General features: G+C 60.4%; 1 protein-coding gene across 4 annotated transcripts in view; it reads right to left on the bottom strand.

Moving 5' to 3' along the window:
• CADM1 (cell adhesion molecule 1) overlaps positions 1-8,754 on the bottom strand; it is a 158,448-nt gene extending 149,694 nt beyond the window's left edge. For all 4 annotated transcript variants that reach the window (XM_082493718.1, XM_082493719.1, XM_082493720.1 and 1 more), the window contains exon 1: positions 8,626-8,754. In XM_082493718.1, coding sequence (XP_082349844.1) covers positions 8,626-8,731 — 106 coding nt within the window. In that variant the 5' untranslated portion in view covers positions 8,732-8,754. The remainder of the gene's footprint in view (positions 1-8,625) is intronic.
• Between the last annotated feature and the right edge of the window lie 6,325 nt (positions 8,755-15,079).

Below are 15,079 nucleotides of genomic sequence, written 5' to 3'. Positions count from 1 at the left end.
CTCAGCGTGGGAGTCACTTTTAGTAGTTCTGTCTACCAGGTTAATGAGTAACGTCGCTTTGGAGCCGCTTTCAGAGCAGAAGCTGAGCAAGGAGGAGGAAAAACGGTCCTTAACTGCCACAGGGCAGAAAACAGCGGTCGCGTACACGACCCTACAGATACGCTCTCCTAACGACACAGCACAAGCCTTCATTTGGAGCAGCGGGTAAACTGTTCGGAATCAAAGGTCGGAATCGAAAACTTAAGCGAGAAAGCAGAAGGAACGCTCAGTTTTTATGCACCCAGAAGAACCTTTCCGTGCATCCACGCTCCAGTGGCGACTACGGCCAAGAAGCAGGAGCCGGTCGGATGGGTCCTGCCCCCTCCCTACCATGAGGCGCTGTAAGCATCGGCACGGGCCGGGGAGGCCACGCTGCCAGACCAACCACCCTGCCCCGGGCAGGGACCTGCGCTTCCCCCCGGCCCCGAGCACGGGCGTCCTCCTCCTCCTCCTCCTCCTCCACGAACCCAAGCGCTCCCACCCATCGATTTCATTCCAGCCCCCCTTGGCCGAGAGGCGCCAAGGAACCGCCCAAAGTTCCTCCGGACTCTGCGCAGCACCGTAAAAAATGAGGACGGCCAAAAACTTCCTCTGCCTCGAGAGCGGGAGCTGCTGTCGAGCCGAGCGAGACCCTCCCCGACACCACGGCAAGCAGGGCTTGGCGTCGTTTCGTTCCCGCTGCACCCCTCCCGGAAGGGCGGCTCGCTCTGGGCAGCGCTGAGGAACGCCAGCCGTCCTCCACGGGCGGCGTTTGACAGAGCTGACGCTCGCTCGATGACAGGCAGTCACGGCCTTCCACCCAACGCCACGAAGCCCGGTCAGGCTGTCATCGGGAAACGATAACGAAAGGCGGCATCGCTCGGGATCTCGGCACCAACCAGATAGCGCGCCAGCCAGAAGCCGTGCCCCGAGCGCGGCAGGAAAGGCGATCCGGGCACCAATGCGCGTAAGGAGCTGCTGACACCCGACACACGGCGGCATCCTTTCGCGTTAAAAAGTGCCTGTGCGGCGCGTGGCAGCGCCTGTCCCCAAACCAGCCGAAGACAGCAGCTCATTCTGTACGGGCTGGGGGAAGCAGGAGGGGCAACCCTTGGGAGCTTCCCTGCTCCTACCGAGCTTCCAGTGTGGGAACCTCCGTCCACGCTAGCTGATGTGGAAGAAGGTACCAAAGAGGCAGGTAACGGGAGCGCTAACTGATAGCCCAAATCACGTTTTCAAGCAAAATAGCTCAGAATGCAAATCCGAACCAAACTAAGCTCCAACGGCAGCTTTCTAAATGTATTTCAGGTCTTCATGACAATGAAACCGGTCAGAATTAGCTGGCCGACCTCATGGGCTAACTCCAGGGAGCGATAAAGGTTTCGGCATCTCTCCTGTGCGCTGAAGCAGCTGGGGTTTGTCTTTGTCCAACATCAGCCTCGCCGCGTCCACGGCCGTCTGTGGCATAACAAACCCCCTCACCTGAAGCAGTGCTGTAAAAGACGCGGTTTAGCACCTCCCGGGGCGGTACTGCTGCAAGCGAGCCATCTTATCTGCAGTGCCCAGCAACAAGTTCGGCATCGCCTCCTGCTTGAGGCAAGCAAAGAAAATACTTGCCGTTCTTCTCCAAACCTCAACCGACTGAGCGAGCCCATGCCCAACGCCTGAGCAAACACAAAGGCACTGCAGCGTGGCGGCCGTGGGGGCAAGCGCCTGTTCCGATGCTACGGAGCGCCGCAAGCATCGAGGACCAGCCGGGGTGGGCACCCAGGCGCCTCCAGCCACCGCAGGGACGTCCCTGCGCGACGAGGAGAAGTCTTTGGGGTCGAGTCACCAACCAGAGCGGCGGCTCTTCCCCCCGGTCTGACCCAGCCGTACGAGTCAATGGACAACGGGCAGCTTTTGCCCCAAAGGTATCCCACGCCGGGGCAGCGGGGTGGGCAACGGCTTCCCAGAAAGCCACCGTGCCTTCCCAAGGTCAAGGATGCACCAGTGTCACGGAGCGCATTTCGGAGAAGTATTACTGCGATAAAAGGCACAAAGCGAGAGTGCGCTCTCTGCAGTTCGCTAGGGACGAACGTTCCTCTTCTCAGATAGAAAATAAGGGCCAGGAGGGCACGAGACGCCTTTATTTGGCTGTATTAGCCCAGAGGCGACACGTACGGCTCAGGCTGTGCAAAGAAAGTTTTCTTCCCGGCCCCAGTGGAGCAGAGCCCGGCTTTGCCGCAGCCCCGCGCCGAAGCTCAGCATCACCAATACTCGACAGTGCTCTGCGAGGGGAGCTGCCAGGCAGCCTCATTTAAAAACAGAAAAGCGGCAACAAGCAGTTTCTCATGCTTGATCCGATTACTCTGATCTCTCTTTTGATGCCGCAGACTCCAACTCGTACTTCTATTACTGCGGGGGGGAGCAGGGGAGGGAGAGGAATGTCACTTTGCCGCTTGATATGTCTTTCTTCCCTGTCACGCTTCGGAGAAGGGATACACACTGTGGAGTGCTGGGATAAGGCGGAGGAGAGGTCCGGGATGCAGCCACCTCCCGGGTGGAGACGTCACGCAGGCTGGCGGTACCGAGGGCCCCGGCAGCCACCGCCCGCAGCGACGGGGGCCTCCGACTGCTCTCGCCGAAGCTCGCCGCGTCCCGATCTGGTCTCACGCTGCCCATGAAGAGATCACAGCCATAAAGAGCACTACTGCGCTACGAAACAGTGTGTTCCTGCATCACATTTTGAGGCGCCTTAGGTCCAAGCTCACCAGCGTCGTCACGTTTTGGATCAGCCCGTGAGGGCACCTTTGGGAATGGGGAGACCACTGCCGGAGGGGACCAAGCCCAGAGACCTGCTGATGGCTTGGGGAAGGCGATGACATTTCCCTTCTGGCAGCAGACCTTTGAAGAGATGGTAAGGCAGGTTCAAGCGCTTACTAACCCCCCTAAAGAAGGGCCCAACAAGACGAAGGGGGTTCCTTGGCAGCCGTGACCTGAACCCAGGGCTTCGGGGACCCAGCGCTTGTCGAGCCCAGCTGAAACTGTCGGAGGCAACGCCGGCCCCGCGGCCGTCCCTGGCTGCGACAGCTCGGCTGGCATCTCCCCGGCCCCGCCGGCAGAGGCGGCCGTCCCCCACCGCTCCCACGCTCGGCCGAGCGCTCCAGGCAACGGGGGACAGGCGCCGCAGCTGTGCCGTCCTACCGAAGGAGGAAGCCAGCGATGCCACCGCCTGGGGCACACCTCACAGCTGGCCGTGGCGGCCAAAGCACGCTTCTCGCACAACTATTCCCCGCTGCCAAACGTACACCTGGGTTTTACAAAGCGCTCGCCACCACGCACCGGCCACGGGCCGATTTCCTCTTCAATATTTGCACTTGAGCGGCATTGCTGCTGAGGGGAGGGGAGGGAAGGGAAGAGGAGGGGAAGGGAGGGGAGGGAGCGATGCGCTGTCGAGGCAGGAGCCACAAAAATAGGCAGCGCTACTTCAGACGGAAAAAAACCAAGCCAAACCCATCACGAACCTGCCAGAAGGCAGCACCTACACGGGAGACTGCCGGCACACGGACAACACCGAGAGGCTGCCAGCATTTATCCTGACGAAAAAAAAACACTCCAAAAAAATCAAGACTCGAGATTTTTACAGTTCAGCTACGGCCCACAAAAGTTTTACATTTCTGAGCAGAGAGATGTGCTTAAGTGTCACTTTGATCCTTTATACCGGCATCTTAATGGGGTCTCGAGTCTTATAATAGACTCACCTTGAGAATCCAGCAAGGTCAGAATGGTTTTAATACTCAAGCCTTGAAACCACAGACAAACGTAATCAATTAAAACCAAACCATAGGGTAAAAATAGCCCTCTGGCCCAACCCTATGAGGGGACATCATTGATTTAAAATAACTAGGCGTGCAGGCCAATAACAGCTCCCGGCACAACCCAGTCCGGCGTTTTAAATCCAACAAGAAAGCAGCGACCCGACCGCGTAGGGCGGGCGAGCAGGCGGCAGGCGCGCAGCACCAACCGCGAGAACCACCGCCGCTCCTCCCGTATTTCTATCACTCACAGTAATGCATTTGGGATGGGAGAATGGGATTGACCTGCAATTCGGGTTTCCAGCCGCCCCGTAGCGCCGCGCGGCACAGCCTGCAGGGCTCTGCGCAGCCACCTCCCCTGCCGCACGGCCGCCTCGGGCAGGAGCCCGCTGCGCAACAGGGCAGGAGAACCAAGTTCAACGGGTAACGAGCACGCGAGGAGGGAGGAAAACTGCTATTATGGCGAAAAGGGCTGAGTGAAAGCGGGCGGCTACTAGTTGCCCGCGGGGGGGGGGGGGTCGTTGGCTGAGCCAGCCCACGCCACCCGCGGCCGGCGCTCCCTCTGCGCTCGCAAATTAAAAACTGCAATATCTAAATTCAGCCCATGGCTCAACCGCAACCGCCAGCTCATCGCGGAGCCGCATGGGCCAGCCACCACGCACCCAACTGCCAAAGTTTTGATTGAAGCCTCGTGGGTTCTCCTTCCAAAACCGCCTGCCACACATGCAAAAAGCCTCCTCTTTCAGCAGCCCGCTCCCCTCCAGGCCGCGCGCAGCGGAGCCCCCGAGCCAGCACCGGGCGACCTTCAAAGCCTTCTGCGGCGGAGCTCCCCATTAACCGCAACAGCAGCTGCTGGCTGCAGCCTGCAATTAAATCCCCAGGAAAGCAGCTGATTTATGAAACTTAAACAAGTACATACCACTCCTAATTACAACATTCCACCTAGGGTCTCTCCTTCATTGCAGGTTTCCAAACACAGCCTCTTTACTTAGCGCTGGTGGGTTTGCACCACCAGAGAACGGCACACAATATTCCCTGGAGAAACAAACACAACTTTTTTTTTTTTTTTTTTTCCTTCCCCCTTCCCCCCCGCCCCCCCTCCCTGTAGCATCCAATTTCTCAGAGGAGATACAGATTGCACGTCCAGCTTTGCCTGTGCTCTTAAACCAGGGCAGAAGTATTTAGGTCCTGGCCGGGTTCCAGCCGCGGGGAAGGCTGCGGAGGGGCAGCCTGCGGAGCGTGCCGGAATGCCGGCTCCCGGAGCCACGGCAACTCCGCTTGCTGGGTACAGGCAGGACAGAAGCGCAGCCAGATGCTACCAAAAAAAACCAGAAGAGGTACAGGTTGCCAAAGCCCCTTTTAAAAGTATGACAATAATGCCGGCTTTTCTAGAGATTAAACAGAAACATCCAGAAAAATCTGCCTACGTGCAATGTCGGGAAGCAATTTTTTTTTTTTTTTTTTTTTTTTTAAGCAAACGCATTCTGAGGAGCATTTAGGCGGTCACTGCAAACAGAGGGCACATCCAGGCTGAGAGACAGGTTTTGTTCCGGCTGGCCTCAGGCGGAGGCAGGGTTAAAGCGCTGACCCATTTCCAGCCCGGCCGTGGGGCAGCGCCGGCTCCGCGTGCCATCGCCCCACCAACGTGTCTTTAGCTCTGGTGCGGCGCGCCAAGCCACCGGGGGTTACCGAGGCAGAGCTGCGCCGTGACAAAGCCCGCTTTATTTGCACACCCAGGACAGACAGCGCAAGGCAAACAAAGCCAACGGCAAGGCAGCATCGGCGCAGCAGCCGCTGACGAGGCCGGGGCTCCCGGGGGAGCCTCCCTTCTCCGGCCACCTCCGCGAGGCAAGCGGCGGCCGCCCGTGGCAAGGAGCATCCCGGCGGGCAGCGCAGGGTGGCGGTGTCCGTCCCACCAGGGGTGCTGGCGGCCGCCCCCCCCGTGCAGAGCGTGCGCGGAGCCCGGCTGCTTCCCGGTCTCCCCATCCCCGGGACGGCGGGAGCCTCCTTGGCAGTGGTTTCCCGGCCAGATTGCCGTGCTTACAAACCTGCGCTCAACTGCCTACACGCAAGACAAATGAGCCCAAGCTGCCACCCAGACGGATTACTTTATTTACCAGCCCCTTCCCTGCAACGCTCCTCCGGCGTCTGCGTTGTGCGCAGAACGCGACCCGGCGTTTTTCAAGGCAAGAGCTGAGCCGAGCCCGAGCGCAGCCGCCGCCGATCAGAAGCCTTCTCGCGCTCGCATACCGGCGCTCCTTGGAAACTCGCTCCGCGTCGACAAAGGAGCCCGGGCTCACGCAGCCTCGGTGGGAGCGCTCGCCGCCCTCGGGAGGGCCCGTCTCTGCCGCACGGGGCTGCTTTGCTGTCGGCGCGTGGGGGGGACGGCAGCCGCCGCCGCCACCACCACTCGGCCGGCCCCTCGCACCTCCGTGCCTCGGCCGCGCCGCAGCCCCACGCCGTCTCGGAACGCCTCTCCCGCGGCTCCCCGGGAAAGTTATTCTTTCTAAACTGCCGGGCGACGCTGCTCTGCACCGTTAGGCAGATGCTGCGTTCCACCCCAGCGCTGACCGCCCCTCAGTATCAGCCGAAAGCGTTGCTCGGCTCTCCCCCGACTTCGCAGGGGTGTTATGAAGCGTAATTAACCGTAAAGCATTGAGATCAGATAAAAAGGTGCCACAGAAACGCACAGATTCATCTCGAGTTACCGTCTCAGTCGAAACCGAGTCCAGGCGTTGCCCCTCCCTGTTCCAATTAACCCCACGACCGGCTCCAAACCACGCTCTGGGCCGCGGGATGCCGCCAGGGCAGCGATACGGCACTTGCACCGGCGTGCCTCGGGTGGCAAACTGAAGGCGCTGCCATCACCACCAGATGTTACTGCCACAACCCTCCTTTTCTCTTCCAAGACGACGGAGCTAACAAATTGATAGCTTTGGAAAGATGGGGGGAGAAAAAAGAAAAAAAAAAAAAAAAAAAAAAAGAAGAGTTCTTCAGCCTTAATGAAATCTCGTCTAAAAGGCACGAAAGCAGGAGGTCTGGGATTGTATCCTGTGATTCACGACAGAGCACCAAAGCCACGAGATAGTTATCTTCCACCACCGCCGTCGCAATCTCAATTCACACCGTGCAGTGCTTTCCACCCTTGGAAAACTTCAACTGCAGGGGTCAGGCACAGTCGCTCGAATTCAGCATCCAACCCTGCTTTTGTTTCTCTTCAGCCGCTTCGCTGTGCCGCGTCGCCTGGTCCTGCCCGTCAGCCGGAGGGCGATTTACAGGCTCACCCTACCGGAGGACCGGACCAGCCTTGAGTTAAAAACCGCTGCTGGAGAAAAGGACCGGACCCGCCAGGCGAGGTAGCAAGAGGCAGACAGCAAAACAAAGGAGGAAGGCGGCTCTCCCGCAACGGGGCTTTTATTTTCAATCCGGGCGTCTTTAAGCGGCGGGGGGCGCGGGTCCAAAGCGGGGGGCCGATCGCTACGCCCGCCGGGAACTCCACAGAAAGCACCTTGCGAGGAAACATCTGGAGCCCCGGGAGGGAACGCATCGAGCGCACGCACATCTGGGCGCCGGCGAGCGGCACCCAAGCCCCACGGCCGCCCTCCGCGGCTCCCGGCTGCCGTCGAGGGCCGAGCCCGGGGGCCGCCCTCCCGACCGGTGGGAGGATGCCGATCTCTCGCAGAGGGACACCGAGCTGGAAATGTCACCGGTCCCCGTCCGTCCCCCCCCTCCGCCACCATCCCACCAGAAGGGGCACTGGGGAAGCCCGGGGAAAGCGCGTCCAGCCCGCCCGTGAATAAAGCTCTTTGTTCGGCCGGGCCGCCTGCTCCTTTATCCCCCCTTCCCCTATTAGCGACACTCAACGCGCGGCTCAATGGCCCTCTTGTTCTTCCCGAAGCGGCGCGGGCAGACACCGCCGGCTCCCGCGGCCGCGCCGCCCCGCGCAGCCCCCCCCCCCCCCCCCCCCCCCCCCCCGCCGCGACGCACCGCGCACACAGCGCGGCGGCGGTGCGGAGGGCCGCGGTCCCCCCGCAGCACACGGCAGCGCCCGCCGCCCGCGGGAGCCGCGCCGGCCCGAGGGGCGCCCGGGCTCGCCCGGGGCTGCGGAGGGCGCCGCGCACCGCCGCTCGTTAACGCTCGCTGCGGCCGAAGCCGCCCAGCCGAGCGCTCGCCTCCGGGGGCGCCGGGGCTGGAGGCGACTCGGGCGAGGCGCCCGTTAGCCACCGCGGGGAGGGAGGCGATGCGAGCGCCGGGCAAGTTGCACTCGGATTCCAACAGGTTCCCCGCTCCCGCGGGCGGCGGCGCAGCTCCCCGCGCTCCGGCGTCGCCCCCCCGCCCCGCTCCAGCACCGCCGCCCGGGGCAGCCGCCGCGCAGGGAAACACCGGGGTGGGGGGAGCGGGGGGGGAGGGGGAGGAGGGGGCGCGCAGAGCAATTACTTTTTAATTGGGAGGCCGCTTGATGAGCCCGCGGGCAGCGGGAAGAAGCCGCTTCCATGGCAACCGGCAGCCGACCGCCCGCGCCGCCCCGACACGCGCGGCTGAGCCCGCCCGCCGCTCCGCTCCCCTCCGCTCCCCGCCGCCCGCTCGCCCCGGGCTCGCCGCGCCCCGGCCCCCGCCGCGCTCCCCGGGACCACCGTCCGGCGGCGGCGGCGGCGGCGGCGGCGGCGGGGGGGGGGGGGGGTGCACAGCCCGGACCCCGCCGCGCCGCTCCCGCCGCGTCCCCCCCCGCCACGAGGGTCCCCCAGCCGCCCCCCCCACCCCCCCCGTGGCTGCGGGGCGCCCCCCCGCGGGTGGGGCGGCCGCCTCCTACCTCTAGGGATGATGGCGGCGGCGGAGAGGAGCAGCAGGAGGAGCGGGAGGAGGCCCGGGGCGCCGCCGCTGGCCGCGGGGCCGCTGGGCTGGGCGCGACCCGCCATCGCCGGCACCTGCTCGGCTCTGCCCGCCGCCCGCCGCCGCGCGCGCCGCTAATGAGATGCGCGCGCGTCAGCGCGGCGGGGGCGGGGCCACGCTCGGGGCACGCCTCCCCCAGTCTCCGCCCCGCCCCTCCCCGCCGCGGCGCCAGGGGCCGGGGGCAAAGTGCCGGGCGCGGCGCGGGGCGCAGGGGCGCGGCGGGGGGGGACCCCGCACCGCGGCGGGGCGGGAGGGGACGGGACGGACCGGGACAGGGCACCCCACCGAGCAGCGGCGCTGAGGCTTGGGGGGAGAGGGGAGAGACGGCGCTTCAGCAGAAAAGCCAAAAAAAAAAAAAAAAAAAACCCAACCAAAAAATACCAACCGCCTCAGAAAAACAAACCCAAACCAGCCACATTTCCCACGGCCACCGCGGAGGATGCGCGCATCAGCCGCTCGGTGCCTGTCCCACGGCACCCCCCCCCAGCATCCTTCCCCCCGGGGGCTGTGTGTCCCGTCTTGTCCCCCCAGCATCCTCCCTCCGTCCTTCCCGGGTCCCCTCTCCAGCATCCTCCTCCCGGCCTCCCCCCCAGCGTCCTCCCTCTCGGGGTCCCCCCGAGCAGCACCCCGCCAAGCATCCCCCTTCTCGGGGTGCCCCCCCGCCCGCTCGGGCGGCCCCCGGGCCGCTGGAGGCGGTGTTGAGCCTTCCCCGGGCGCGGGGGCGGCGGCCAGCGGGAGCGCGGGGGGCTCATTAACCGCAGCCCGGAAAAAAAAAGAAAAAAAATTAAAAAAAAAAAAAAAAAAATCAACCTTCTCTGCTGATTTTGGTCCGTGCAATGGTTTTGACAGGGTTTAAACTGAGAGAATTACCCGGTAAAGCCCAATGGCTCCCCCGACTGCCGAGCCGAGCCACAAGGCGTGGGGAGCAGGGGGGGCCGGGGGGGGGCCGGGGGTTATCCCAGCGGGGAGAGCCCCCCCGCCTCCCTCCCTCCCACCCAGCGCGCCAGAAACACCGGGGGCCCGCACCAGCGCCAGCAGAGGAAACGCTGAGGATGTCACATATTTCTAAGGTTATTAATTAGGTTATTCGGAGTTAACCTGAGGCAGGTGAGTCGTCAGTTTAACTTATCATCCTGCTCCTGCCAAGCCTGAAGTTAAAACCGCTCCGGGCGAGCGTTGAGTCACATCGCCCGGTTGGGAAGAGCTCTTGCTCACCGGATGGCGAAACCGGGCCGGTTTCACACCAACGGCTCCCGAGAGAACGTCAAACACTGCTCCTTCGCGCTGGGTGCGGGGTGTTCCCGCTCCCGCCCCGTACCCCCACCTCCCGCAGGACCCTCCGCGCCGGAGCGCGGCACGCTCCCAGGACAGCAAGCCTCGCCGCCCCACAGAGACGCCGAACGACTCCTTCCTTCCCGACCAACAAGTGTTTTGGGCCACTGTAATCCTCACGATTCCCTAACTAAGCCGGATTTACCCCCGGGGTTGTGAGAAAGCATCTCTTTGCCCGGGACACCAAATTCCCGTCTCTGCGGAAGGACCCGAGTGTGGCGAAACATCACCTCGCTCGGGCTGGAGCGGCTCTGCAGCGAAGCGCCGTTTGGCGCTGCGGCGCTGGGCACCCGGCTGCCCTCTTCGTCTCTTTTTAATTACGTGGGTGAGGCCCTTTTGTGCAATATCGTACGTTATGACCCACTGTGGCTCAAACATCGCATTGAAAGACAACCCGTATTAACTAAAAAGGTTTATAATAATTTAAGTATTCATAGGGTGCAAAACAATAAGTAGTAGGAAATACAATTTGCATAATAAATATCAATATCACAACAGCTAAAACAAACCATGACAAATTATCTGCCGCTAAATGACCAGGAGATTATAGAATGCAAATTGCAAATCCTGAACTCTAGGAAATGACTTCCCTAACCTCCTCCGCCGCGTTCGGCAGACAAAAAGGGACTCGAGATGTACTAAAACTGGCTAGGTTCCTGCTGGAAACATCTTATTGCATTCCATTATGCATCAACTTTAATTTCGAGAGGAAAACGATTTCCTCTGTCCTGGAAGCTTAGCCTCAGATTATTTGTCACAGCGTGTTTAGCAGTTATGATATGGAAGCGCGAGCCCCGTTGGCAGTGATTGAAGGCTGCATTAAATCAAGTCACAGGCAGCCAGGGACAGCCGCTAACACGGGAGCGGCGGGGGGAAGGAGGGTCCGGGGGGCAGCGAGGGCTGACCTGACCCACAAACACGGCTGATACGACGGCGGGCATTACACGACAAGGTTGCTCCCCGAGCAACACGTCCCGCTGACAAGCGGCCACTCGTTGCCGAGGGTGGCCATGCCCCGTCCCTCGAGGGATGCCGTCGGGCGATGAGGCTGACGGCAGCCCTGGCAAAGCCTGAGGGCCATCGACACCTACAGCCGCCTCTCCAGCGCCGGCGGCGGGGACCGAGGAGCCCCGGTGTGCCCCGTGCTCCGGTCCGTGCTGCTGGCGCGCCGGGCTGGAATGCCACAGCACCCTCTCAGCCGGCCCGTCCCGGGACCCAGCGGCATGCCGCCGGCTGCGGATTTGTTTCACGTGGCCCCCCCGGGAAAGATCGAGTTTCCTCCTCGGCTCTGACGGGGGTCACGAGCGGCAGGAATTTCTCCCAGGAGCCATCGCCCGCGCCACTTGCGGAGATCCTTCAGATGTGTCATTCCCTCTCCCCCCCAGCCGCAGTTTAGCACATCTCAAAGACCAGATGGTGTTTTTGCATTTTAAAACCGATAATCAATTGTTTGCTAATGCAGCTTTTAAATTCGGGAGCAGAAATGAACTTAAAAACGAGAACTCCAATCTGTGGTAGAGCAGAAATGAACTTAAAAACGAGAACTCCAATCTGTGGTATAGCTGCAGAGACAGAGCCGAGCCCCACGGATGTAACCACACTCGAGAGGTGTGTGCGGAACGCCCGATCGTGCTTCTCCTCTGCCTTCCCATGGCGCAGCCGTGGGGCGGTGGTGCCCCGCGCGGCGGCAGAAGCCAGCCCCGGGCGCGCGGACGGACGGACGAGCTGCAGCCGCTGCCGCCGCAGCAGGCCGGGCGCGGGAAGGGTCCCGGCGCGCTTCAGCGCCGCTCCTGCTGTTCCCGCTGCTGGGAACGGCCTTAGAGGGTGCCACGACACCCGACTTTCGGCTAAACGTAAGGAACTGACATCAGCGACGTCCATCGCAGAAGCAGCTGCAGTGGAGGCTGTTTTCAGACGGGTTTACAAGCCCAACCATCAGTTGCCTCCTCTTAGTTTCGCAGAGGGGCAAAGGGAGCCAAGATGACTCACTAGCCACAATGGCCTTCCACCGAGTCCCCTAGCTTTGCCATTCGCTCCCTCCGCAAACATAAAGGCAGAAAGAGAACCTAAAGAAGCCCGAGTGTGCCGCCCTAGAAAGGGACGGTAACACAGAAGGCATCTAACTTTTGCGGGTACTGTGGGACTTTCTGTTCTTATGCAGCTCTTTGAGCCTCAGATTAAAGGTGGTATCGAGACTGAGACCAAAAAGTTTCCTGCACGAATGGCAGTGTTTGTTCGTGCTACGTATTCTGTCAAGAGAAATAAAACAGTTGTCGATCTCGGGGAAAGCGGCGGCTCTGAAATTTTCAAAGAGCCGCATGCGATTTGAGCCACACAATTCACACTAAAGCCAGCGTGGGGCGAAATCCTGTGTAACTCTTTGAAAACGGAGGAGTTTGTCAAAGGGAATCTGGAGGAGGAATAATCGAGTTATAGCATTGCAGATTTAAGGGCTCGCCTGAGAGGTTCCGGCACGTCCCGGGTGGGCTGCGTTCCCCCCGCCAGCGTCGCCCCATACCTGTCCCCAGCCGGCAGGACCCCCGCGCTCTCCTTAAAGATCGGGTAAAAATGCAAAGCCTAATTTCCAGTCTTTCATGTACTGTGACAAAGTTGTCATTTGCTACGCTCTCCCTCTATAAATTTAGGGCTTTAGTTACAGTACAAATAGCTCCCAATATATTTATTTATCTGCCTTCCACTGCCGCGAAGAACAGATTTGTCCAAAATTGTGAAAGGTGTGAAACGGCTGCCGGAGCACCCCGCAGAACGGCTGCCGCCACCGCCGCCGAGCACAGAGGGAGCGCCTTGCCGCCCAGCCCCGTCGCGGCCCGGCGCCGGGGCACCCCGCTCCCGCTGCGCGTTTTGGGGGGACGCGGAAGGCGCAGGCAGCCACGCCGAGCGCCGCCCCGGCCCTCGCGCCCTGCAGGGACACGTCACGGGGCGCGCCGAGCGCGCTCCTGGGGACAGGCGGCTGCGCGCTCCCCATGCACACCGCACACCCCCCTGGCAAAGCGGTAACCCACCCGCAGCAAAACCCCCACCCCTGGAAGGGGCTGCCCTGCCACAAAGCCACACGCGTCCCAAACGGCCAACGCACGGCATCTCCCATCCCTGGAGGTGTCCAAGGCCGGGTTGGACGGGGCTCGGGGCAACCTGGGCTGGGGGGAGGTGGCCCTGCCCGGGGCAGGGGGGGGGCACTGGGTGGTCTTCGAGGTCCCTTGCAGCCCAAACCATTGGGTGATCCCCAGGGCCCCGGAGGAGGGGAGCACAGCGTGCAGGCAAGGAAGCGGAGAAGCACAAGCGTGGCCGAGGTGCCGCAGCCACTTGAGAGCGCGCGCTGGCACCGCCGAGCGGAGCGGCCGTCCCCCCCAGCCCCCGCGACGGGGCGGGAACCGCGGCGCCAGGGCGGCAGGCACCCAAGCGCAGGCTGCGCCGGCACCCCACGGGTTTCCCTGCAGCCTGCCGGCACCTCTGGCTGTTCGGGGTTCGTATTGAAAAGACGGTACATTTCACAATGATTCAAAAAAAAAAAAAAAATACTGGTGCCAAAGTAATAAACGAAAGCAACGTTTATAGCAGAGTATAATATGTTGACTTTAATCCCCCTGGGACAAACACCGCGGGCACTCACAGAGACCACGAGCGCTTGCTGAGAGCAATAGTGTAGTCTTTGCAAAGCGCGTATGCTGGGCACCCGCTGTAAATACAATATTTTCATTTATAATTTACAAAATTTTCTCCAGCACCCACTGGATATTTGCATTTGCTTTGTCTTTTTCCTGCATGCAAGGGGGGGGGGGGGGGGGGGGTAAGGGGGGGGGGGGGCTGTTTTTAAATTTTCATTTTTGTTTCGAGAGCTAAAAGATTAAATTTAATTATTTTTAAGCCACAAGTGTGACAATAAAACAAAAAAGTCTTTTGATTTTGGAGAAATCCTATTGAGGATCTGAAGGGCTGTCATCAGTGCAGCATCAGTCTTCATTATCTGATTCTTTTTTCAATTGGCAGAGCTTTACAGAGAACACCGCTCTTTCAACAAAATGATAAAGGGGTATTTGAAATAAACAGAGAGAGTCCCCAGCCAGTGAATACCTCAGATTGCTGCGGACTGTGACTTAATGCTAACTCCTGTGAACTCCGGCGTTTTATCTTTTAATAAAAAAGCCATACAGATGGGATTTTTGCTGGGCTAAAACCTTTGTTAAAAAAAAAAAAAACCAAAAAACACACACAAACCCTGAGGAACAACAGACACTAAAAGTATAAGAGTTCTCTCTGAGCAAAGTCTCTCGCATGCAGTTATTCGAGACTGTCCAAAAAAAAAGAAAAAAAGAAAAAAGCATTTCCGTGGCACCAATGATGGCAACGGGGCCATCACCGCCCTGTGCCCGCTGCCGGCACGCTCTGCCCCGCCGCACCGGGGTCTCCTCCCCGCCGCAAGCCCGGCGCGCCGCCGCTGCTGAGGGACACACTGTGGGCACCGACCCAACGTCACCCTGTGCTTAGCGCAGCGCCCAGCGAAGCTGCGGCCGCCGCAGCACCTCGGCACGACTGCAGTACAAATACAAACCTAATTTTAGGGGAACGGCGTGCTTCTGCCCCTCCACTGGGAGGGGTGCGCCCGGCCCGCGCGCTGCTGCGCGCATCAGCCGCTCAGGCGGTATTATTTAGCGCCTGTTAAGATGTACGCGCAAAATGTGGATCGGTTTTCTATCATCTGCGATAAGTACAACCGGAAAGGTGAAGCGCCCGAGTCTGCTGAAACAAGATGAAATATTTTCAGATGGTTTTAAAGAAACCCCATTATTCCCGAGCGTAAGGATAAAGCACGAAAAATCTAGCCAGCCTGGCTCCCCTGCCGGTCTAACCTTTTTACTACTGGGTAATGAGAAATAAGCTATAATTTAGATTTTATTTATTTTTTTTTTTAAACACAGATCCAATTGAGAAAGGAAGGGGACAAATCATTTTATAGTCTTGCATCATCTTTCCTGCAGATGAGTCTCTAATGCACCCGCGCCATAAAACTCAGGAACTGTGCC

This window comes from Vanellus vanellus (genome assembly GCF_965231255.1).
Source record: "Vanellus vanellus genome assembly, chromosome: 21".
In the NCBI taxonomy this organism is placed as follows: Eukaryota; Metazoa; Chordata; class Aves; order Charadriiformes; family Charadriidae; genus Vanellus; species Vanellus vanellus.
Note: the sequence above shows the minus strand (reverse complement) of the source record. Positions and strands in the feature narration are given on the sequence as shown.